General features: G+C 38.5%; 1 protein-coding gene across 1 annotated transcript; it reads left to right on the top strand.

Annotated features, from left to right (window-relative positions):
* Positions 1-923: 923 nt before the first annotated feature.
* On the top strand, positions 924-23,629 carry apba2b (amyloid beta (A4) precursor protein-binding, family A, member 2b; the record flags this gene model as incomplete). Its single annotated transcript, XM_079254392.1, has 13 exons — positions 924-1,401; positions 1,997-3,075; positions 5,473-5,553; positions 6,377-6,413; positions 6,928-7,073; positions 11,493-11,528; positions 14,809-14,895; positions 17,425-17,610; positions 18,663-18,842; positions 21,140-21,352; positions 21,490-21,609; positions 22,467-22,607; positions 23,500-23,629. 13 exons carry the CDS (start codon positions 924-926, stop codon positions 23,569-23,571), a joined length of 2,856 nt encoding a protein of 951 aa, XP_079110518.1. The 3' UTR covers positions 23,572-23,629.
* Positions 23,630-25,025: the final 1,396 nt, after the last annotated feature.

A 25,025-nucleotide genomic window follows, 5' to 3' on the forward strand; every position in this document is an offset into this window, starting at 1 on the left:
ACAGATGTGTTTGTGGCAGGTTGTACAGAACTAATTAAACTGTTTAATCGCGTGTGATGGAAAACATATTTACAGTGATGGAGAATGGAAAAAGCAGCATCACCCCTCTGAGGGCAGTTGTTCACGGCAACTGGAGGACACAACAGGAGTCGGGTGGTGGCTTAACAGATGACAAGACATAAGAGATGACAGAAATACAAACATTGTATTTAATATTTTACAAAGGCTGCAACAGAGCTCATAGGGTTTTAACGCCATATAATAACATATTGATTTTGGGCTGTTTTCATTTGATGTACAGGTAGTCAAGAGACAGAATGTTTTGTCCTCTCACGTCCTCTGTGGAAAAATTGTCCTGTAATTTCTCTCTTATTGTCTGTTATCGCAACATAAGCCACAGGTGGATCGATATGACTTTTAACTGACTAATCATCTACAAGGATATTGTTTCATACAGCATGTTCTGCACCTGTGTGGTTATGATCTTTATTTAGCTGCTCTTTGTCTAGCGTTGTCCATTGAGGTTTTATGTCAGTGCTTTATGCTTTGAAAAGTTCTTGCCTCTTTCATAGAGCTGAGGCTAAACAGCATTTTGGGCTCAATGCTGATAATTTAAAGTTAAAATGATGATAAATAAGCAAAAAGTGTTGTGGATTTTTTACCAAAAAAAAGTGGATTTCCTAAATCCATTTTCATATAAAAAATGTTTGAAAAGAATTGTGCCAAAAATGAATGGAGGGCGATCTTTGTAAAGGTACATTGTATGGATTTTTGTGTAATAAAGAGAAACTACCACATGCATATTTTCATGAAGTGTTTTAGCAGTTTATTTTAGTAGACTGCAGTTGCAGCTGTTTGGCATCGCTTTAACGCTGTGTTCCTTTGTGCTTCAATGTCTCACAGGTTAAGAGCACTAACAATGCATGGCTTGTAAGCTGTCAGTCATGGCTCAAAGGAAGAGGCCAGGGACAGCTGGGGGGAACTGCATGGCTGCTCCAGCCCCTGCCTCCTGTCCCACCCCTCATCCTGCAGAGTCATGTGATCTAAAGGCCCTCCCAGCACGCCAACGCCCACTGCGCTACCACAAAGAGCCAAATGATCTAAAACCCCACTCTCATCCCTGCAAGGCACAATATTCTTCTCCCAAGTCTCAAGAAGTGTGTCACAGTCACCTGGAAGAAGATGCAGATGCAGACTTGAACAGGACACGGTACACCAACCAAGATGTTGATCCACAACATGAGAATCAACGACCGCCAACACCATCCACACCGGAGCATAACCATGACCACCGTGACCATGACCAGGCAGACTTCAATGGTGGAGCCGACAGCCTGGATGATGATTCCAGCTCTGATTACATCAACAACACCTCAGATGATGATGAAGACTATGATGATGGTGAGTGTGGTGCTTGCCACCATGTTTTCAGGGTTAGGATAGGGTTTTTCTGCAGTTAACATTTTTTGTTGTTTGTTTCATATTAATTATGTTTATTGTCAGATTAAGAAACATATTAACTTATTCACAGGAAAACAGAAACAGTTTATAAAAATATAAATTGCATTAAAATAAACTGCTAAAACTCAGCCTTAAAAACAAGAAAAAAAAACAAACCAAAATTAGGTAAATGTTGCTTAAAACAAGATAAATTATCTGCCAACAGAACAAGAACATTTGTCTTGTCAAGACTTCCCAAAACAAGTAAAAATACTCTTAAAACAAGAGGATTTCTCTGGCATAAAACCTAAGAATTATCTTACCTTTAAAAAAATAAGCATATATGTACTCAATTTAAGATTTTTAATCTTACTTAGATTTCAGTTTTTGCAGTGTTCGCATTTACACCTTTGACAGGAGATGAAAAACTGTTTGGCTTCACAAAAGCTATTTCACTTCCTTCTGAGATGGACTCAGATGTGTGTACCAATAATTACTCAGACATATCCATAAAGTACACACACAAAATTTTTATGTGTATTGTTTACTGCTCCAGGACTGGCAGAAGAGGACGAAGGTGTAACCTACTACATCCGCTACTGCCCAGAAGACGACAGCTACCTGGAGGGTATGGATTGCAGTAGCCAGAGGGACTGCAACCATGGTCTCAAACACAGCCAGGGAGAGTGTGCTGCTGGCAACATGCAGTCAGGTGGACCCCATGCTGATGAATGCCAGGAGGCTGTGGAAGGGTGGGTTGAGGAGGGGGAGCCCGAGGGGGAGATAAGAGAGGAGGAATGGGTGGAAGATGAAGAGGGAGAAGAAGCAGTTAGGGAGGAGTGGAGGGAAGATGATGAAGAAGCACGAGAAGAGTGGAGGGAGGGAGATGAGGAAGCACGAGAGGAGTGGAGAGAAGAGGAGGAGGAGGGGGAGGTCAGGCAGGAGCAGTGGGTGGGACGAGAAAGGCACAGGGTAGAGGCGTGGGATGAAGGCCAGGGAGAGGTCCGCTGTGAGGTGGTGGAGCAAGATCCCGATGAACAAATATACAATGGGCGACCAGAGCCAATCCTTGACCATCACCACCATCATCACCATCACCATCAGCCTGCCATGCAAGACACCTTGCACGCCAGGCGGAGTGGAATGGAGGAGGAAGAAGAGGCAGAGAGTGAGGACTACTGTCCCAATGAGGAGGAAGATGAGGTAGGTGATGAGGAGGAGAGACATGGAAGGGCTTACACTGGAGACTACTATGCCCCAGAAGACAATGGGAACTCAGTTCAAGTCTCTCCTTACCACAACCGGAAAGTACTAGTGGTGGAAGGGGAGACGGGGGAGGAGGCTGAGGAGGACATTGACCAAATTGTTGCTGAGATCAAGATGAGTATGAGCATGGGGAGTTTAAGTAGTGGCACTGACCAAAGCCCAGAAGAGCTGGCACAGGACCCCTCACCGAGTGACTACCCTCACCCTAAACCTGAGGCCGTCTCCTACCCACCACCTCACCATCGTCATGACAGCAGGCCTAAATCCCTGAACTTGCCCTCCATGCACCACAACAATCCAGACCTCCAGAGAGGTGTCAAGGCACATCCACGCTCACCTGAAGACAGACAGAGATGGCCACAAGAACAGGTGAGCTGCTTCTAAGTCTATGTGGCACATTTATCCGCTTAGCTGTTTTAGACATCCAACTGGGATCCCCTGCTTGTAGAAAATCTGTAGTTCAGCGTCTGAATTTACCTGTAGGATAAAGTATTAACAGTCTTGCTTTATCCACTTCAACAGCTATGAGTTAGCTGTCTTGTTTGTTTAATTAACATATTAGTAAAGATGTATAGAGTAAAGATTAGATAACTGGGTCAGCCGTCCATTACACATAAAAATACAGATATCCTGCCTGCAGTAAACCCTGCCTCATTGCAGATGAAGTTTCACATCCAGTATGAATTGACCAGACCTAAACTTAGTTTTATTTTGTTCTTGTAGCCCCAAGAACAAAAATAAAGTTTTGTGCTAAGTATGTAACAAGCTTAAAACTAAATATTTCATCATTTGAATTTACTCTAATTAAGATTCTTATGAAACAAATTGAGGTTCAGGCAGATAACTATTGGAGCTTTTTAGCTTTTGCAGATAATATTCAACTTGTTTGGCGAGACTCTTGCCACTGCCTGTCATTTGAACAATGCTGTGGTTAAAAGCGGAAGATGGATCACAAATGTATTTCTTCGACATTGTTGATAAGTAAGACAGAGATAAACCTAGCCCTTCCCCCTTGTTACTTTGAACTGTAACACCTTCCGATTTGTCTCTGAGTTCTGTATTAAAGCAGATACTAGAAAGACATACCATTGATAGGCTCAAACATGCAGAGCTTCTCCATCCTCTAAAGTTCAGACATTAAAAAGAGAACAGGGAGGGAACAGAGAGTCTCCTGTGGGCACCAAGTTGATGAACATCTGCTCCACGGTGTGCACATCTGCTCATGGGTTCTCTGTATGTAGCTCATTTGTAACACAAAAGTGGGTCAGCGTAACTAGATGAAATTGGAAAAAGTGTAGCTCACAGCAAATTTGGATGATGCCAGACTCATTTAGATCATTTCATTATTTTTTTTATACTCTGGAATGCTTCACTTTTTAATTGTTTGACTTTGTTTTAATACGTCAGGAACATTTTCCTTTAAATGTAGTCCAGCTGATTTCCAGAGTTTTACTCAGTGGGAGATAGTATAGGTCCCCAAAAAGCAACCTCAATTTCTCAATTTTTACACAGTATGCACTTGTTAAGGTTTTAATTGAAATACAATAATCTATGGCTTTTAAAAAAAAAAAAAGAAAAACAGATTGACTCCACTTTTGTCTAAACACGATTCTACATTTATGTAGGAGATTAATAAACAGTCTTTAAAAGTCTTGCATGATCCCAGTCAAACAAAGCAAAAGTTCATATGGAGTCAGCTTTCTGCAGTGGTTCTAAACACATGCAGCAATTGGATGGGTGTGCTGCAAGTCCAGAAGCTGTGCTACAGCATTGTAACTGGTGGAGTGCTGACTTATTAAAGATCAAATTTAACATGATAAAGTCCCACATGTAATCTGTTTGTACGAAGCACAGTAGGGATTCTTTACAAATATAGTTTTCTACTGTAAAACACCACAGTTGGGCATCCCAACAACAACTTGGATCTCATTAATGTAATTCCTGTTTGTACTACTGTCTTATGCAGCATAATGAAAAGTGATCAAAACTTTCTTTATATATTTTACTTTTTCCTCCAAAGCAGGACACGCATTTTCCTTTATTATTGCTGTGCAGTGGACAATTTGAAAGCAAAATGGATATCCATTAGGGATTAAAAAAAAAAAAAACATGAACAATGAAATAAATAAAAAGGGGCAGGGGGTGTTTATTTAGCTAAATGTTACTTTCTCTCATCTCACCTCTAATCTCCTTATTGGTGGTAGGCGCAAGGTGTTCAGTGGAAATACATAATGGCAAAAATGTCTTGATGAAGTGGAATTTCACTGCCAGCAGCTCCTCTAAAAGTAGCCAACTATAAAATAAAAACAATGAATTTGTAAAATCTAAGTCATAGATATACTATGGAAACAGTGGTGAGGAATGTAAGGGGTCAGGTTAGCCAAAATGGAAGGTAACTTGTTATCCTGACTCCTGTTATCCTGTGTAAATGTATTGTGTGTCCACTTACTGTATTTAGTTAAAACGATGTAATGTAAGAAAGATAGCTCCAGCTGACAGCAGTTTGAAGCATCCTTATATTCTATATCTTGGATCAGATGTTTGCTTTATGGTGCATAGACTTTTTGCAGTATGTGACATTGTCACATTCCTTATTTATAACAAGATGATACAAGAAAACAGCATTTGTCAGTTTTCTCTGACACAAACATTGCAGCCTAACAGTAGCAGAAACAGAAAGAAAGTTTTACAATACACAATGCCCCTCTTTTTATTGTTGTATAGTTCTGATAGACTTGCACCTGCTCTATTTTGTTAATGTGGCAGGTGAGCAATGGTGCAGAGCAACCCAGGAAACAGCAGCGGTCCGACCTTAACGTTCCTCTAGAGAACAACAACGTACCAGAGGTAAGATGCTGCTGGAGATTCTGTTGCACCATTTGCTTCTGTATCCTTTATTTGTCATGTGACCGATGTACTTTAGATGGAATGTATTGTGTATGTGTGTGTGGTTGTGTAGTGTGTGACCATGTGATTGAATGAGTAATTGTGTAATTACAACCCCATCCATGTCCTCTGCTTACGATGTGATAGCATTGTGGTAATTGAACAGCATGTCTGGTTGTGGTTTTATGAGAGCCATTTTTCACTGAGATGTCAGCAGTGGATGCTCCCTTTAAAGGCTCCACCCACAGCTCCTTGTCCTTGAACAGAGTAAGCTTTGTGAATATATAGTGAACTGGTTACAAGATTCAATAGATCCAGTGGGATGTGTGTTTGTTTCCTTTTGCTTCCTCTCTCATCCACCTCCCACGGCAACGTCCTTGTGGGATATTGATGAGATTTGCACTCTCCCACTTCTTTTGGGGTTTTGGGCACATAAATGTGTGCAGCAGAAGTACATGAGTGGAAATGTATCCAGCTATATGGCTCTAAGTCAGCATGATGTTGGAAAATAATAAGAGTGTAAAAGTAATTGTGGCACATATAAGAGAACAGATGGAATTAGTCTATACGAATCAAAAGTGTTATTTATGAAGAACTCTACCTTTTCTGTTTGATTCCATTTTTTTTTATTTTAGCATCAATATGACTAACACATGACTAACTGTGTATGTGCCATTGAGCTTTTAAATACTGCGGTGTAGCCTTAGCACCATTCATAAAGATAATGAAACTTAATCACTACAATTTTTTTTAAATGTTGCCTCCCACTTCTGTCTTCCAGCCAACAAAGAAGGTTGCATCGTTTCCCAGCTTTGTTGATGGTAAGTAAATCTGCCAGCACACTTGTTCGATGATCAATCAGCTATATTGCAAACACATTGACCAGTTGTTTAACACCATCCTCTCAGTGGGTCCCTGAAAGGACTGCAATAACTATTTCTGTACTATTTACCCATCTCTTGGCAAGAGCTAGGTTTAATAGTTTAGTCAGAGTCTTAGCACCCTATTTGCTTCTTCTTCACATCATTACATAGCAATGTGCTCTGGAATGAATATCTTAAGAGTCTGAATCTTCATATCACAGAGACAGATTAATCTTAGCTCCCCGTGGTATTCCACCATCATAATCTCACAGTCAGTAGCCATCTCCCAGCTCAGGGTCATCCATCCTGTTATCTCTGTATCTCCAGAGCAGCAGTGTTTGCCTCAGTTTCCTCACATAGCACATCATGTGCATTGATTACTCCCTTTTTTTTTTTATCACACATGCAACACTTTTGGTTTTAATGTTTTCTGCCTCTCCTTGTGTCATCCTATTAATCAACATCCTCTCAGTCCCAGGACCTTGTGAGCCAGAAGACCTAATTGATGGCATTATCTTTGCTGCTAACTACCTGGGTTCCACCCAGCTACTATCTGAGAGGAATCCATCCAAGAACATACGCATGATGCAGGCCCAAGAGGCTGTCAGCAGGGTCAAGGTATTCCTCACATGCAGCTACACTGACTCACTGGCAAGCACAAAAATAGTTTATGCTGCAGTAAAGGCAAATTCACTATACATAGAAATTAAGATAAAATAAAACACTTACCTGGGATCCCTTTTTTTGTTTAACAATTCTGTCTAAGGAGATAAAAAATATCCCAAAGAACCAAAAATGTTAGTGGTTTGTGGAACATGAACTAAGAGGAAAAGAATACAGATCGGACAGTAATCAGCAGCTGATAGTGATTTATTTTTCTAGAAATGGTTTATAAAAGTTGTAGTCGTACTGCCAGCGGAGTGGGAACCTTTGGGGAGTTAAAAATAATTAATGGCTGATTGAATACTCCCTTCAGTATGTTCAGATATCATATTTTTCTAACACCAATTCCAATAGCTGGGGTTTAGGTATCTGTCAATACTGAGTAGTGAACTTATACCTGTGATATATTATTAGAAGGTCTATTAAATCTATAATTATATATATGATAGATGATTGATATTGTTGTAAGCTATCATTTGATGGCATAGCATAGCCCTGTAAAACCCTGACCAACAAAAAAATTATAAGTCTATTTTACTATTTATTACCATATGATATGTCAAAACTATCATAGTAAAACCTCCTGCTTCCTGATATCTATTAGATTGTGTTCAACTGTGTATGGGCGGCTGTAGCTCAGGAGGAAGAGCAGTCGGCTTGTGGGAGTTCGATTCCAGGTTTCCCCTGACTATGTGCCGAAGTGTCCTTGGGCAAGACACTGAACCCTAAGTTGCCCCCTGATGTGCCTATCGTGGTATGAGTGTGATTGTAATTCGCTTTGGATAAAAGCATCTGCTAAATGACTATAGAAGAAGAGAATAGAACTGGGTTTTGAGCAAAGTTTTCACCATAAAGTGAATCAAAATGTCTCAGAAACTTTATGTATTAAATATGATAATTTAAACTTCATAGGGATAAGTTATCTTTTCTCTGTGGTATCAGATACTGTTTAGACAGAAATACTAGCCGAGCCCAATCCCGATTGGCAGAATTGGCGAGTGTTTCCGATACTAATTGGTTATTGGCCCAACTCTACCCTGCAATGGGAGAAAGTGAATATTTCATGACAGTTCGCCCTACTCCTCAGGGATTCATCATGATTTGATGTCAATTTGTTCTTGATTTTGCTGTACTGGTGACACTCAAATATACCTAAAACTATATGGCTAGGGGCTATGTATCATAATACAATATGCGTCTCTCATATTGCTGGATATGTAGAAGATTAAAGATACATTTAAAAAAACAGTCCAATATGAAAGCCTATATATGTGTTTAATAATAGCTCAACAGTAGCTGTCATAGATTTTCATTTAAATGTAATTAAATTGACATGAAAATTGTTTGTATCTATCATTCATTGTAGTCATATATTAGGCATTAGTGGTCTTTAAAGTGGAACTATTATGTGCATTCCAGGCTAATTTAATTTTATTTCTGAGACCAGAAGGGCTGGGATTGATGGAGTTATTGTCACAAATTGCTTTATTTACTTCAGACCGACCCTCTCTGTAGGCTGTCAGATCAGCCTGTGGGCAAAACGAGTGGATTGAGACTCTTCCGCATTAAGTCCCGCCTCCCACCACTGCACTACATCGGGAGCGCGCACCACAACTGCTTTCACCGTCATTGTAACATCACATAAACAGAAGGATTAGGCTCATATGAACTCAATAAAAAAAAAAAAAAAAATACAATGTCAACACATAGCATACAGCCCTACATGTTAGAACCTGAATCAGACCCTGAAAACAAAGTGGAAAACAGCAACCCACAGCAACGAATGCAGCAGGATGTCTCTCTTTGGTAAACTCACCAGCCATCATTGGAAATAACTTTATCCGACGTTTTCCACCCGCCTGATGTATTTGTACATGCCCTTGTTAACCAGTAGAAGGTAACCAATCACCGAACCTTATCCCCCGTGACGTCACAGGGATTTCGAAGTAGAAAAAACTCTCTAAAACGACGCATTTTTCGTTGCCATGGAAACCGAACGGACAGCGTGCTGGAACTCAAACTCAAACTCAAACATGCATTTAGGTGATAAAAAACGGTGCCATTCACATGTCTGATAAGGATTCAACACTGTAACACTGTAGAAAGTTCAGAAAACTCCAAATACCATAATAGCACCCCTTTAAGTGTAGCTAGAGATGTTAGGGTGGGCTACAGCTGGCTGGATAATGGAGCAACTGGGATGCAAGCCATGTATTTCTCTTGACACTTGCTCCCTGCTGTTCAGTGATAATGTTATGATGATGCTTTTATATACACTGTTTCCTAAAACTTGTACAGCTGGTAGCAGTGCTGCATTGCTGTCATTTTTTGATGATCTTGATTGCTATCGGACTGTTCGACTCTAAGCTTTAGTCACGTTTCTATGTGATGGACTCAGATCCTCCTGGCCTGGTGACTTTTGTGATCAAAGAGTGCTGTCATGACATGATGATGTAATTCATAATGTTTTGCTGTGCAGTTGCTACCCAGACAGGAGTTTCTTTTATCTCCTTCTCATGTGAACATAAATGCAGCTGCATTCATAAATATTGAATGACCTCTTGTAGGGTGGTCTATCTTTAGAAAGTGACATGCGGTGACAAAGGTTGTTAAAGAAGAGGTTGGTAAATGTGATTTTTCTGTAGTTTTGCTTTATTTGTCCTAAGTTGTAGATATATGATCGATTAATTCATATGGTCAGGTATAAGATGCAACAAAAAAACTGAAAAAATACAATACAAAATGTGTGCCAAATTTTCACACAGACATTTTAGTGCATTTTATTGTCCTTCGTGCAAGTTTGAGGTCTAAGATGAGTTTCTCCTGTTAATTCTACCACGATGCATCCTCTATACTTCTACAGAGGCTCAAGATGAGCAAAGTCAACACAAACTCCAGAGATGGCCTTTTGCCTGGGATGTGTTTTTGCAGCCTCAGTGGTTTCCCATAAATACCTTGGAAGGGGAAAGCAAAGCTAAGGTTAATAATTTGATTGCTCTCTGCAACGATGCTGCTGGATGTTGCTTAATCCTACACACTGCAGCCTCAAACTTTGACTTTGATATGAACACAGTCAGTTCCACTGTGTTCACAACCACACAGGCATTATTCATACCTATATGCTCCAGAGTAATCCAAGGAAGCAATCAGGTAGTACAGACAAGCTCTAACAGAGATCCCTGGAGCATAAAACTGAGCTAAAATAACTTTGCCAGGTAACTTGTGTCACAAATGTGTAGCTTAGTTATGCAGATCTTTTCGGCATGACATTCACTCTGTTTGATTTAATATTTATGAAGCTTCATCCCTCCCCAACCTTCACTCTTTCCTGTCATCTACCCCCCTTTACACCCTACTCACTGCTTCCTTAGCAGACAAGTAGATACTGTTAAAAGCCTCAGATGTCTTACATGCAAAGCTGATGAAACGTCACAAAATAATAAGAAATAAAGTTTTCCTCTCTAGGCTGTTACTAACACTGTTGTAGCAGTTCCAGGTTTTGCAAAGTGGCATGGACAAGCGTCTTGTAGCTGGAGATATACGGAAGAAATTATTTGGTCAGGTTCATGGAATAAGAGCAGCACATCAGCTTAAACCTCATATAGTACAAATAATTTTGAGCAATTAGAAAAGAATTACCTATTTTAAGTTTAATAGAGGACAAACTCGATGAATACAAATTAGCTGCTACTGCTTCCATGTTGAGCCACATTGTTTATTCCAAACATGTTGGCTTTATTTATTTTTAAGTAGTCCAGAGAACAAACCTTTTGCACAATTTAAATCCTCTCTCAGGGCTTAATCTCCCCTCCTTCTTCTGTATTTCTGGTTATTTTCCATCATGCTTTTCCAGCTAATAATATAAACTTTAGTTCTAATATAAAGTTGGTTCTTTGTTCATTTATTTAGTCTTAATGTGTTTAGATGTAGAGCTGCACCATTTGTCTTTATATCTGTAAATGTTTTACCACATGCTAAGAGTTGACTTCCTCAACAAATGAAACCCATTAGACCCTCCCAAAAGAGTTGTGTCACGAATGCAGAATCAGTGTCTATTCACGGCTACATCCTTTACAAGAGAAGAAGCGATTATTACTCTCTGTAATTGCTGTTTTGATTTGTATCTGATAATCAGCACGGCGTGCCAAAACTCACACAGTCACACACACACATCCTCTGTCTCTCTGTCACTCTCCCTGTTTGTTAGATCAGCGGTAGCATTCCTGCTGTGTGGTTTGGGGCCTGACTGTCTTAGCCTCTTTTATTTACTTTCTTTATGTCCTCCTCCTCTTCCTCCTGTTCTTTGTGCTCCTGTATCTGCTGACCTTGTCCTGTCCCAACGCCTGCCTTCCTGCCTGCTTGCCTGCCTACCAGAGGGTACAGAAGGCTTCCAAAATCAAGAAAAAGGCGGTGTGTAATAAACAGAGCAAAAGGAAGAGCCTCTGGCTACTCTCCTTCCACTTTTACCTTCTCTTCTTCATTGCATTTTTGCCCATCTTTGTCCTCTTCCATCTGTGCTTATACATTTGAAAATTGTTGCACTGGGTTCAACAATTTATGTCTTTTTTCTTTTTTTGCCAGTTTTAATACACCATGTTTAGATGTGCGTGTCCAGCTCAGTGTAAAGGTGGTGGAATTTGTCCAAAAATATACATATATCAAAGTTTTTTAGAGCACTTTCAACTAAAATGTATAAAAACATATTTCTTTCTTTATCTAACGACCTCCAAACTGATTAAACCTGTACTGCAAAGCTACAATAAGGAACTGCTACAACCAAATGTACTAACAGCCTATTTGTACAAATTCATGAGCAACCAGTATGACCACAAGGAAACAGAAGCCATGTCATTTAGCATGACACTACTTTATGTGATAGCTGCAGAACATTGTATGCTGGGTCTCACCTAAACCAGAGCAATTATTACTGTGCATTAGCTTGTGTAGTAACCTTTGGAAATTAATGCTTGTCAAATTATACTTTCATGACCGCAATTTAGGAAGTGAAAAAAGGAAAAGTAGCACCTGAAAAGATTTAAATTTTCTGGTAACTTATACAGGAATTGCCTTTTACACATGCCTTAGAGTCCTGTTCTGACAAGACAGCGTGAACAAAATTGTCCACCACTTTAACCTTGGACTTCTTGTGGAACATATTTCTGTCAGGTTGCTGGTAAAATATCCAGAACATTTTTAGCAGCAAATCTTCGCATATAAAAAACTTCAATCTCCTTTTTAGGCTTTGATTTGGTTGCACTCATGAAAAAGAAAGGGCATCTGATGTAAATTTAAAGCCTGATTGAAAAAAAGCCTCCAGTTTTCATTTTCATCTGTTAAATAGACTGTAATGTTTGCTTCCATAATTCACTGATATTGAATCCATTCTTCTCTCTACCAGTAATTATTCTCTCTGCCTCTGGCTGTAGCACCAGTCAAAGCCACCATCAATCAACTCCCATGCTTAACAAGACGAGGTTTTCTATCATAAAATTCTGCCTTCTGCAAACATACCACGATCACTGCAGCCAGAGTTCTGTATGAAACAACTGACTTAGTTGAGTAGTTTTAAATCTTCCTATTAATTCAACAAGCTGCTGTCTTGGCAAGTTTTTATTCGCTTACAGACCTTTCGCTACCACCTCTATATCTATAGAATAGACAGAACTATAGAAGTAGCTACTAAAAATAGAAAAATAAAAACTCTCTTCTTTGCACATTGATTATTTTCATTTCCAGAGTACTGGGCAGCTGCTGAGAGAAATCCACTGATGCTTAATAATTCTTATAAAGCTTTGACATTTTCATCACCTGGTTTTATCCAACTGCAACAAATGAATAATCACAACAACAGAATCAGGGTTAGGTTACAATTACAGTAAAGCTACAGTATCCAAGAGTCATCATCTGTTAGTTTTATTGAACCTTTTGGGGTTTTTACTTCCCTTAACTCAGAAAAAAAACATGCAAAATAAAACAAGACAGAAATATCAAAATATCCTCCAATCTTGAGAAGAGAATTTCAACTTTAATTTGATATTTTTTGAAAATCAGTTCATTTCTCTGAATGCTACTATTTATGGTTTAATAATACAGTGTATGTATAACATACAGTTCATCTGTCACATTAACCACACACCCATATATAAATGGAGAACCACTGAGTCCTGCATTCAGTTCTTAAAATTCACTGTGATTTATATTATTCTGAGGATATTAATAAAATGAAAAGCCTAATATATCAATGAAAACCAGTTTAAGTTTGTTGTCATAAACAGAAGAGTCAAGGGTTTTAATATGAAGTTGTAATTCAATAGGAAGAGAATTATAAAGCATCTGGTGCAGATTATGAACATATGCACCATAACTAGAAATAAAACCAGAATCTAGTACATAGCTGGAAATACTGAACACAGCCACAAGACTTAAGTTTATTTTTGCTGAGGAAACACCAGGAAACGACCCAAAGCTCATGCCATCTGCAACAAAACCTTTTTCCCAAAGTAAGTTCAATTATGTATTAAGCAGATTGCAATTCAGTGCGTGCTAATATTTTGTGAAGCAGATATGTTTTTGCTTCGGCTGGTGAAAAACTATATTTCCTCTCAGCTCATATCTCACTTCTTAATTCTGAGATGTGTGACTTCTTATCTTAAAACAACCATTTGGGGTCATGGTTTTTTAAAAAAAGTGACCTTATGGGAGTTTCACTCAAACTTCACAACAGGGAACATTACCAGCTAATCAGTTTTCTCAGTAATGTAAAACGTGCAGGCAGAAGTCTGTCATATAAACTGATTTTCATTTCTAATAGTAACATCTGTAGACCATTGCATTAAATCCATTGGCCAGATTGGATTTTAAGCTGGTAGAACAGTTTGGCTGCCATCATTGATGCTAAAGTCAGCTCTGTCCATATGCTTCTAAGCTTTGACTGAAAGTTGCAAATTATGTCATATATATATATATATATATATATATATATATATATATATATATATATATATATATATATATATATATATATATATATATATATATATATATATATATATTGACATATAGATAGATAGATTGGTAGGTTTCACTATTTGTGGAAGTGGTACACGTTTTTGGATTGTAACATATGGTGCCCGTGTTGTCAAATAAATGGCTCATCTTTTATGTTGTATTAAGTAAGGAGTTGCACTTGTGTGTTTTTGAGTTCTTTATCACCTTGTCCTATTTTAAATTCATAAACTGATCTCAAATTTTAATAAATGGTATTTATTAGACTGCAGCTCACAGTGATTAGAGGGAAATGTACATAGTGTTGTTCTGCTTTCACTGGTGTAACAGCCATCTGGTAGAGGTTTAGTGTTAAGCTGTGTCTTGTTTTGATGCCAGCTCATCATCTTCATGCCAGGACAGCTGATGTGAACCAACACCACTGCCAAATGATTTCCTTTTTTCCTTATGATTCCACTGCACCTTTATACTCCAAAACTTGTTCATCTTGGAATCAATTCTCTCAGCTAGACACTGAACTAAACATGCTTGCCATTTGGATACATTTTTAACATTTCACATTAAAATAATTTAAACGACAGTGCTGAAAGTAAATGATCAAGTTTACTAGAAAGATCTTGTCTTATTTTTTTTTTTCTCAAAGGAAAATGATTTGACCTACTCTTTTGTTCGTATAATTCTTCAGAGTGCCGATGGAGATGCTCAGACTCTCACCGAGGTTGATCTGTTCATCTCCACCCAGAGGATCAAAGTCCTCAATGCAGACTCACAAGTAAGTACTTTGTGTCTTTTTTTTGTCAAAGCCTGTGAGAATTAAAGCAGTTTTATCTCATAGCACACAAGGAATTACACCCATCTGCACATCAAAGTGTTGTTGGGTGGCACAGTAGTTGTCATAACTGCAGCTTAACTGCTGATGCTTTTTATTTGTTTAATCTCACAAACGTCACAGTCAGAATTCCCATAGACAAAGGATAAGAATAGACTTTACAACCTCCCTCCCCCGCTCCCCATAGGGCTCAAACATCTGTGCAGGACTGCCTTGTTGTTGTACGTGAATGTTTCAGAGAGAATATTAAGTTGAATCATAAACGTTTTTTGTAATTAAAAATTACACTTACTTTTCGGGGGCATTTAACAAAATTTTTGACAATTGTTTTTCCACTCATGCAGAAACGTTTGCCTTTGAGTGATGAAGCTGCTGAGTGAAGGAGCAGCAGTACTCCTAAAAGCGATGCATTGCTTTAGATTGGAGCAGAGCAGCAAAAGTTCAATGTACATGTGATTGATGATTCATTTGCAGGATTTCAGTCTTATCTGCCGCCTGGCCATCTGAACAGTGTCAAAATGTGTGAGTGTGGGCAGCCGCCTGGCAGAAAATAACATGCTGGAATGCCTTGTCTGTCTTCCTCCCTTTTCCATCTGGTTGCTACTGCTCCTGGCACTTTCAAATAAGTGATTCTGAGTGAAAAGTCCTCATTCTGCTGTTATGAGCTTTATGCAGCTCTGCATGGGGCACCTGACTTTGATTCATTGTGAGAACATGTCCAAAGGGGGGCTGGAACAACAACATTAATTAAACTCTTAAAATAAAACTGCCACAGAGTTAATGAAATACCAAAACTGAAATGAAATTCAGCATGTTATCATAAGCAAGAACAAATACTACTTCCTCCCAGCAAACCCACACACCCTTTGAAGTTCACATCTCTGAATTTTTGTCTCATTCAGAAACAAAGCTTTGTACGATCCGCATTAGTATGCAATACTATTATTAGGCTGAGTGAACAAACATAATTAAACTGTTCAATTAAACACAAACATTTAAGAGTTTTTCCCACCTGTTCAGAACCATCAAATGAACAGGATTTTCACACTGCCTTATTTACCAAGGCATTACTGGGCTATAACCTGATCATACTGCTGTGTTGTACACCACAACAACAAAAAGGTCTGTTTCTTTTTGTTTAGCTATTCTTTTATGCCTTTCTCTGTCCATAATGCATATTTCAGCTAAAAACATGCTACATATTGGCTCGTTATTGTTTTTTAAATATGACAAGGTAACAGAGTAATTACTAAGAAGCCATCTTAATCCACTATCCTGCAAGAAGCTCTTGTCTGAAGACAACAGCACATGATTTTGTCTCTGTGTAATTTTGTCTCTGCATTTACTTTCATTGAACAAAGAAAACACACTCTTGTGGGAAAAAAAACAGAAAAAACACCTTCAGCAGATTCAGCAGATAGAACTTATTATATGGAAATTTCACTATTTTATCACCGTAGAGGAAGTTGGTACACTCATTTGGATTAAAGAATAACTTCTAATTGTGCTGTCATTAACTTTTTCATTTAACATGCTAACTGAGACATGCAGAGTCCAAAAAGTAGCATTTAGAGTTTTTGCAGTTTTTCTTAGGATTGCTTAATTTGCTGTTGAAGTGAACTTGCTTGGATGGCCACTCTTAGGAAGATTCACAACTGTTTTGATTTAGTTTTGCACCACAGAATGACAGGTTCCAAATTATTTGGATATGGTCCCATCATCTTTCCAGAAGGGTAACATCAGTAACTTCTCTAAGATTACTGCTGATTTCTTTGATGATCACGCCTGCTGAAGCTCAATTAGTTTAAAACATTTAAAACTAGCAGCACCTGGTTACTGTTCCACCTCCCCCCTGCAGAAACAGTAAGGATCTATTTAGTTTTCCCTGTTTTTGCAGTTTAACTTAGGCTTGCTTGAATAAAATAATGACACTGTTATATGTGATGTGTTAAGGTTTTAAGACTTGATCAGGACCAGATGCTTTTATTTATATCCTGTCACAAAAGATTGAAAGACTGTGTACTTCCTTTTTCACTTGGTTATTTTAGTCACTCTTTTGTGCATGAAGTTAACACCTTTCATTTTTAAAAAAAAAGTTTTTTATGGTTTTACATTTTACTGTCCTTGCATTCATGTCTGTTTTCTTCAGCAAATATAACCTGTGAATTAAGACCCTCACTGATGACATCCTAATCTTTCTGGAAATAGGAACCAAGACATGGAAGCAGTGAATGTCTGTGTAATCCAATATTTCATTTCTTGTAGATATCAACAGGAGGTGAATTTTGTTTAATTTCACGCCTCATGCAACATCACTTATTCTATAATCCTTGATTCTGTCACACATGTTGGCATTATGGTCACTACAGTCTGCTGCTCTAATATTTAACTGATACATTCATACTTTGATACTGCTCTTAAATGTAAGGTCATGGGGTTTCATTTATGATATTTTGGTTGCTGTACCAACAGGAAACAATGATGGACAATGCACTGCGCACCATCTCCTACATTGCCGACATTGGGAACATTGTAGTCCTGATGGCCAGACGCCGAATGCCTCGAACAGCCTCACAGGACTGTATCGAAACCACACCTGGTGCTCCTGAGGCAAAGAAGCAGTACAAGATGATATGCCACGTCTTTGAGTCTGAGGATGTAAGTGATGCAGAAAAAGTGTCATATGGGATGTAAGTCAGATAACAGGTAGCAAAGGAAAGCATATTTTATGTTGTGTAACATTTGTGTTTGCTTTATACATTTTATCTTGGCATTATTTAGTCAGTTTAGTTATTTTCCTCAGTTTAGTCTCACCTCTTGTTTTATTTTTGGTCACGTTTGTTTTGCATTATTGTAATTGTCGCCACTGCCATGAAGATATTTTATAAAAATGCCTTTGTGCACCCAACTGTAACTGATTAGAGCAACCCACTAATGTGCAATGATGTCAACTGGCTGGTCACTTGTGATTTCTTTAATTTACTTCTTCACTCAACAAAGCTGCTGCTTGCTTTCAGTGAGACTTGGCACCACGAACAATATAGTACTGAGGAGCCAGCCGCTCAGTCTCTGTGCCAGTTGGTATAAAGGCTGGACTCCAATCTGTCCCCTCTTCATCTAATTTTACTGCCAGGTTTTAAAGGCCAGCCGGAGTTCTAATGGAACCATTCAGCCACTCGTCCATCAACATACAAACTGTTTCTGTGTTGTGGCTTTACTGCCGGCATGCAGTGGTTTTTATTAGGTTTGTTGGGTTTTTGTACAAAACTAATTAAGAGTGGGTGTTTAAGACTTTATTGTCCACAATTAGAGAACACAGTCAGACTGGAAACCTGGGAAATTTACTCAACTTTTCAATAACTACACTGTACGACAAAACTGTTAAAGATTAAAGATTAGATTTTTTTCCACCTGTTTTCTTTTTCATTAACAATCACTCCTCTGAAGTAACACAGAAGACGTGTACCTGTCTTCTGTCAACAGGAATAAATAGGCTATGATAGTAAAAATCAATATAACTTAAGCTTCAATATATTCTTGGCACACTCAGGCTCACTGTTGTTTCCTGCTTGTATTCCATGCTGAATTGATGTTATTGTGAGAATTCACTGAGGATTAGTATTTGTTGATTCAGCAAGAAAAGAAACAAAACGTGATTACAAACTTGTGGAGTTTTACAGAACAATTCCTGCTTTGCATTTTGTTTTCAGGCCCAACTCATCGCTCAGTCCATTGGACAAGCGTTCAGCGTGGCCTACCAGGAGTTCCTGCGAGCCAATGGCATCAACCCCGAGGACTTGAGTCAGAAGGAGTACAGCGACATCATCAACACGCAGGAAATGTACAATGACGACCTCATTCACTTCTCCAACTCAGAAAATTGTAAAGAGGTTTGTGTATATTAAATCTTAACTGTGTGAAGAAATTCCTCGGGAAGTCAAGATGCATCTTCTTTTAGAGAGCTGTAGCTTGCATCAGTGTGCAGGAACAAAACATGACAGAAAGATTTATAAAAACTGCAGCACAGATTCCTCATGTGCTGCTGGGCTTTTAGAGAAACGTGCAGCTGTTGTAGTTGGTAACTCATTCGACAGATTAGGAGCCAGATGGTTCAGTAAAATCTACGTCAGCTCTGGCTTTTTCTGTTGCAGTGTTTTCTTCTTCTGTTAACTCTGTGCCTGGGAAAAAATACAACAGGCTTTTGGAGATGCAGAAGCTGATAAACAGTTTCCTCTGTATCAGCAGAGATGCTCCACTGGCTCCATTACAAAACACTAAATTGGAAGTACCTTAGTCATTTGTATTGATGGAGGAACTGGGTTGTCTTTAGGAACTGAAGCTTCCTAACTCTCTTGACTGTGCTGACAACGGATTGTTTCAACACAGATCAGTAGAAAAAAAAAAAAAAAAGCATGGTAAAAATAAGTAGTAAAAAGCATTAATGGTAAGACACAAAAGATGTACTCTTATTAGGGCTTTTTGACCGAGCTGGTTCCAGAGCTGGTTTGGAGCCAGAGCCAGACTTAGCACCGGCTCCTGGTTCTTAAACTGGTTCTACCCTGGTACCAACTCTTTGTTGGACCAGAGCTGAGAACTGCTTTACGTTGTGTGCATCAGCAGCTGGGGCTTCAACCACTGGACAAATTTGACAAATTTTGGTCAAAATTTCTGGGGACCAGAAAAAGGAGCTGGGACACAGCAGCAACAAACAACCCAAAAGACGACCAACATTTCTAGATCCTGAATTCTGTTCTTGGTGACCAGCTGGAAATGACGCAGCACTGACCAGACTCTTTCGGTCGAAACCAAAACCGGTTATTTTGCTAGCACCTGAGCTGAACCACCTAAGCACTGGCTCTAGCTCCGGCACTGGTTCTTCTTTCATTGAAAAGCTCTATATATGAGTTAAACAACACTTTCTTGTTTTTACACACATGTACACACACACATGCACTAACTTTATACTTATCTTGCCCTCTTTCTACATCATCTATGAGCTCAGCTATAGTGACTTTCTGCGGAAACTTTACATGTGCTCCTTTAAACTCCAATATAAAAGACAGTAATTATTTGTCATTTTTATGTCATGTCTCCAGTTGAGAAAATCATAGTAAAATAAAAAAGAACTGACATCAAATTAAAAACCCAATTTAGCTAACAAACTACCCTGGTGAGGGCAGTATGTATATCAGCAATGAAAATATACATTTATTACATCTACTGAGGGCTTAACCTTAAAGACGCACTGCAGAACTTTTGCACATTTCCCAAAAAATTTCCACCAGTGGTTGGCTGATTTGTCATCCATCTTGCTGCTGTTTGTTTGTTATATGGTGCAGTTTCTCAGACTCGGGAAGCTGCTGAGCAGTAAAGATTCCAGAAATGTGCCATCAAACCAGTAAGGAAAGGGGTGGTGTAAGTTCAGAAAGAAAGAAAGTTTTATGTTCATGCTAAATTGGCACATTTTTCAATACTAGTTGTATGTAAAATTAAGTTTCATGGATGCCATTTCGCAAATGTGAAAAATATAAAAAAATATCTCTTGAACCCTCTTAAAATTCTTCTCCTGTGGTGTTCAGTCTATCTGGGCTGAGTACAGTTTCCAATTGTAAGCTGATGTTTGGGATCAGGGAGAAGAAATTCAACAGAGAATCTATTTAAAAATAAATCCCCACAGAAAGCAGCATCCAGTGTAATGTAAACTAATTCAGCGAGTTTAGGAGATTAAGGTACGTCACTGCATTAATACACAATGGCTACAAATCCGATGGTGCAGACATGCAGTGCTGCAGATTGATTTGTAGCATTGCCTGCAACAGTCTTACGCAAGCAGAGATATGAATCCTCTTCACTGTAAACATTTTGGCTAAATCTCTGACTGCTGATAAATTTTTAAGCTCCGTGATGCCAGCATTGCCATCTGAGTTGCAGTTAAAACACAGCTCAGATCCACAGAAGTCAGCCACAAAAATATTGTTGTTTCTTTTGTATGTCCTCTAAAAGATATACATTGTTTTAAGGAGTACACTTTCTTCAGCATACAGTGGCTGGATAAGGTGCCATACAGACCAATTACAGCAAATTATATTGAGATTAGAAATAGTGTTTTTGATTTAAAACTGGGTGAGTTTCTATTCTTCGGTTCATTATTAAATATAAAAATGGCTTCTAATCTCGCTATTCACAGCTGCAGCTGGAGAAGAGTAAAGGAGAGATATTGGGTGTGGTGATCGTTGAATCCGGCTGGGGCTCCATCCTCCCCACAGTTATCTTAGCCAACATGATGAACGGTGGACCAGCAGCTCGCTCTGGCAAGCTCAGCATCGGAGACCAGATCATGTCCATCAACAACACCAGCCTAGTGGGGCTGCCGCTCGCCACCTGTCAGGGAATCATTAAGGTGCACAGACAAAGCTGATGTGGCTGGAAGAGGCAGCTGAGGCTATTAAAAACATCATAACACTTAACTTTCTTTTTAAAACCTCAATCACATGGCGAACTTTCAACATTTTCTGTGTTTGCCTGTCTGTGATGAAGGGCTTAAAGAACCAGGTTCAGGTGAAAATGAACATTGTCAGCTGCCCTCCTGTGACCACAGTCCTCATCAAGAGACCAGACTTGAAGTATCAGCTGGGCTTCAGTGTCCAGAATGGCATCGTAAGTACTAGCTGATTTGCTTTAAGGTTTAGCTCAAGGACATTGTTAAGAGATTTTTTTCCCCCTAACAACCAGGTGTGTCCTTATAGATGAATTTTTAGCTGTGGTTAGTGTGTATGTTTCACATCACTCACAGTTAAGGTTAATCTGTTCATTATTTTACTTCCTGTGTATTGCATACACACACTGGATACAAAGACCATCAGCGTTTGATATATTGCTGTTTTGACTCAGAAAATATTTATGCACCAAGTATATTGATTGCTGAAACAATCAGCATTGTATTTCTGACACTAGCGGCATTAATCTTCGCTCTGTTTTAACAAAATATTCCTCATGTATATTGCTTTTGAGGGGAAGCAGTAGCTCAGGTGACAGAATGGGACGTTCAGTGACTGGAAGGTTGTCGGTTTGAATCCTGTTTCTTTAGTTAGTCTGTAACTGTGTCCGTAAGCACGACACTTCTCCCTCCTTGCCTCCAGTGTATAAATGTTTGGTGGTGGTTGGAGAGGCCATTGATGCAGGTTGGCTGCCATGTTGCCATCATCTGCCCCTGGACAGCTGCGGCTACACACGCAGCTTCCAAGTATGAATGAGAAATGACTGAATAATAGGAACACTGTAAAGTGCTTAGGGGTGCCTTAAAAAGTGCTATAGAAGTCTAATACCTTATTTTTATTATAAACTAGAGGACATTTTCTTATTCTTTCATCTTTTATCTATTTTTGATTTTTAAATTATTTTACTGTCTGTGTTTTCCAGTCCTTCAAAGACTATTTACTTCATTTTTACTGTAAAGAATTACCATTGGAGAACTTTAAACCTTGGTTTTTTTGTGTGTTTTTTAAATTTCCCAGATTTGCAGTCTGATGCGAGGAGGCATCGCTGAGCGAGGTGGGGTTCGCGTGGGTCACAGGATCATTGAGATCAACGGACAGAGTGTAGTGGCTACAGCACATGAGAAGATTGTTCAGGCCCTATCCAATTCTGTTGGCGAGGTTAGACTAATGCCTACAAGCATAATTACATACACTTTAAACAAGAAGATAGCACACAGTCACGCATTTATAAACATGTAATAGACTGATATTTGTACCCTCTTAATTTTAACAGAGGGACTGTTATAATATAAATAAAAGGACTTTCAAAGAATGTAATAATCTGTAAATATATTGCATTTAACAGAAGATATGATGGAAAAGGAAATGTTATTATATGCAGATTTGACATTTAGTGCAAATAATACCTCTGAAAACAATTACTGGGAAAGTTATTGGTTAAAATGAACATCTACATAAATACACAGACATGTACATTATGAAACATCATAACTGGGAATATAAAGAGCATCTCATCAAGGCAGAGTCTGTGTCAAATAAAGATGTTAAATGGCTCACTTCTCTGGGTCTAATAGTTCAACAGTTTTAAAACAATTTAATGTTTCTCAACATAACCTAATCTTGAACACTTTATAAGAGAAGAACAATAGAACACTGGACATTTTGAACTTTTGAGGAGCTGCAATCGTATATCAGGAAAACAACATTTAAACTACAGAGAAGTCTCATATCACACATGCTTACGGTTGTGCTGTTAAAAAAAGTGATGCAACTCAGTGGTAAACATGCCACAGCTTTTTAAAACAACAATGAAAGAATGAAAGGCTGTAAATTACCACGTTAGTAGAAAACGCAATCCTTTTTTACAATCTTTGACAGTTTTTCTGTATTTTTTCACCAGATAAGGTGTTCAAATGATCAACAGATTAGTTCATTTTCTTTTTATTGACATTATATGAGATGTTTAAGTGTTTCTTTGGCGCCAGGTTAAATATTATGTTCACAAGTAAATCAGTTTTATTGACACGTGTCGTTATTTCTCTTTCTTTAGATCCACATGAAAACCATGCCGGCAGCCATGTACAGGCTTCTAACGGGACAAGAGACGCCGATGTACATATAAATGACAACTGATTCATTTGTCTTTTTCAGTTTCTTTGGGCTAAACCCTTCAATTCTTCATCCCTTCTTCCTTGTGTGTGCTTAACATGCTGCAGCCATTTTCATGTCAGGAGATACTTAATCCATCTAACAAGCTGAAGAGGCAGTGTGTGCGTGAAAACTGTTTATTTGTTTTGTCTGTGCTTTTTTGGTTACATCTGTGAATCAGTGTGGTCAGAGTTATTGAGTGAGAGTGTCAGTTTTTTTATTCATGTGATGCAACATGATATTCCTGCAATGCTATGTGTATAGTTTCATTTTCTTCTCCTAATTTATTCTCATGTAAATACATATTTTGCTAATATTGCGACTGAAAGCAGTGGGGAGGGTGGAGCCACAGCTGCGTTGTAAATATTTACTGAATCCTGCTGTTGAGTTGAAAAGCAGACCATGATGATGGCAAAGGCACAATTACATGCCAGATATAACAGTGGCTGCCCTTAAAAAGAAAGATGCGTTTGTGTTTGAAGACGTACTGTACATGTGAATCAAACCAATGCTTGCAGCAGGGGTTTATGGGAGAAACGCCATATCCTTTTTTGATTTACGGCATTTTAAGGCAATACACAAGTTCAACCTCTGAACATCAAGTCTTTTCTAAATCTCACATATAAAACACACATTTAGATAAGAAGCAACAAATAACATGCATTAATTATGCTTTTGATATCAAGTCATATGTATGATGAATGACATTTCTTTCATCTGCTACTCTCCTGTTTGATCACCTTTACTGTTCAGACTGAAACTCATGCATACGAGTGGACTGTGAATGTAACTGTGTTGTGCAAGCTGTCTCATTGCCATAAGCAGTATTAGAATGTCTGTACATAAAGGGAAACTTGTCTAGTATTGTGCTCATGTTAAGAAAAAAAACACCAGGTTTAGCCACCGCAAACTTCCGCCTAACTGTACATTGGCCGTCGGGCTTGAGAAGGAAAGAGAGCTGTTAATCACACACTGTGACAGAAACAAAGCCTTACCACTGAGTAATGGTCTTACAATGCATTGTAGTCAATTTTAAGCGTACAAACTTTGTCTGTGTGCATGCCTCGTAAAGTAGTATCATGTCATTGTGGCAAGATAATAAAACTTGAGCTAAACCTGGCTGGATTTTTATTTTGTTTTTTCTTTTTCTATTATTATTTATTTTATTTTACTAAACTGTAGCAGACTTTTAGCTAGTGGACATATTGCATATAAGATATATGCCAAACAATATAGTGCATGTGAGTGTATATATTCTATATCATATGTAGACTTATTGGCCATTTCATCAGATAAACATGGTAAAGATAACTAAATGAAGATCAAGCTAAGCACCACAATGGAGAAAGAAGGGGACTTCAGTGACTTTGAAGATTGCATGGTTGTTAGTGGGTATGTTGCATGGAATATTTCAGAAACTGGTGATCT

This window comes from Telmatherina bonti (assembly GCF_933228915.1).
Source record: "Telmatherina bonti genome assembly, chromosome: 1".
NCBI lineage: Eukaryota > Metazoa > Chordata > Actinopteri > Atheriniformes > Telmatherinidae > Telmatherina > Telmatherina bonti.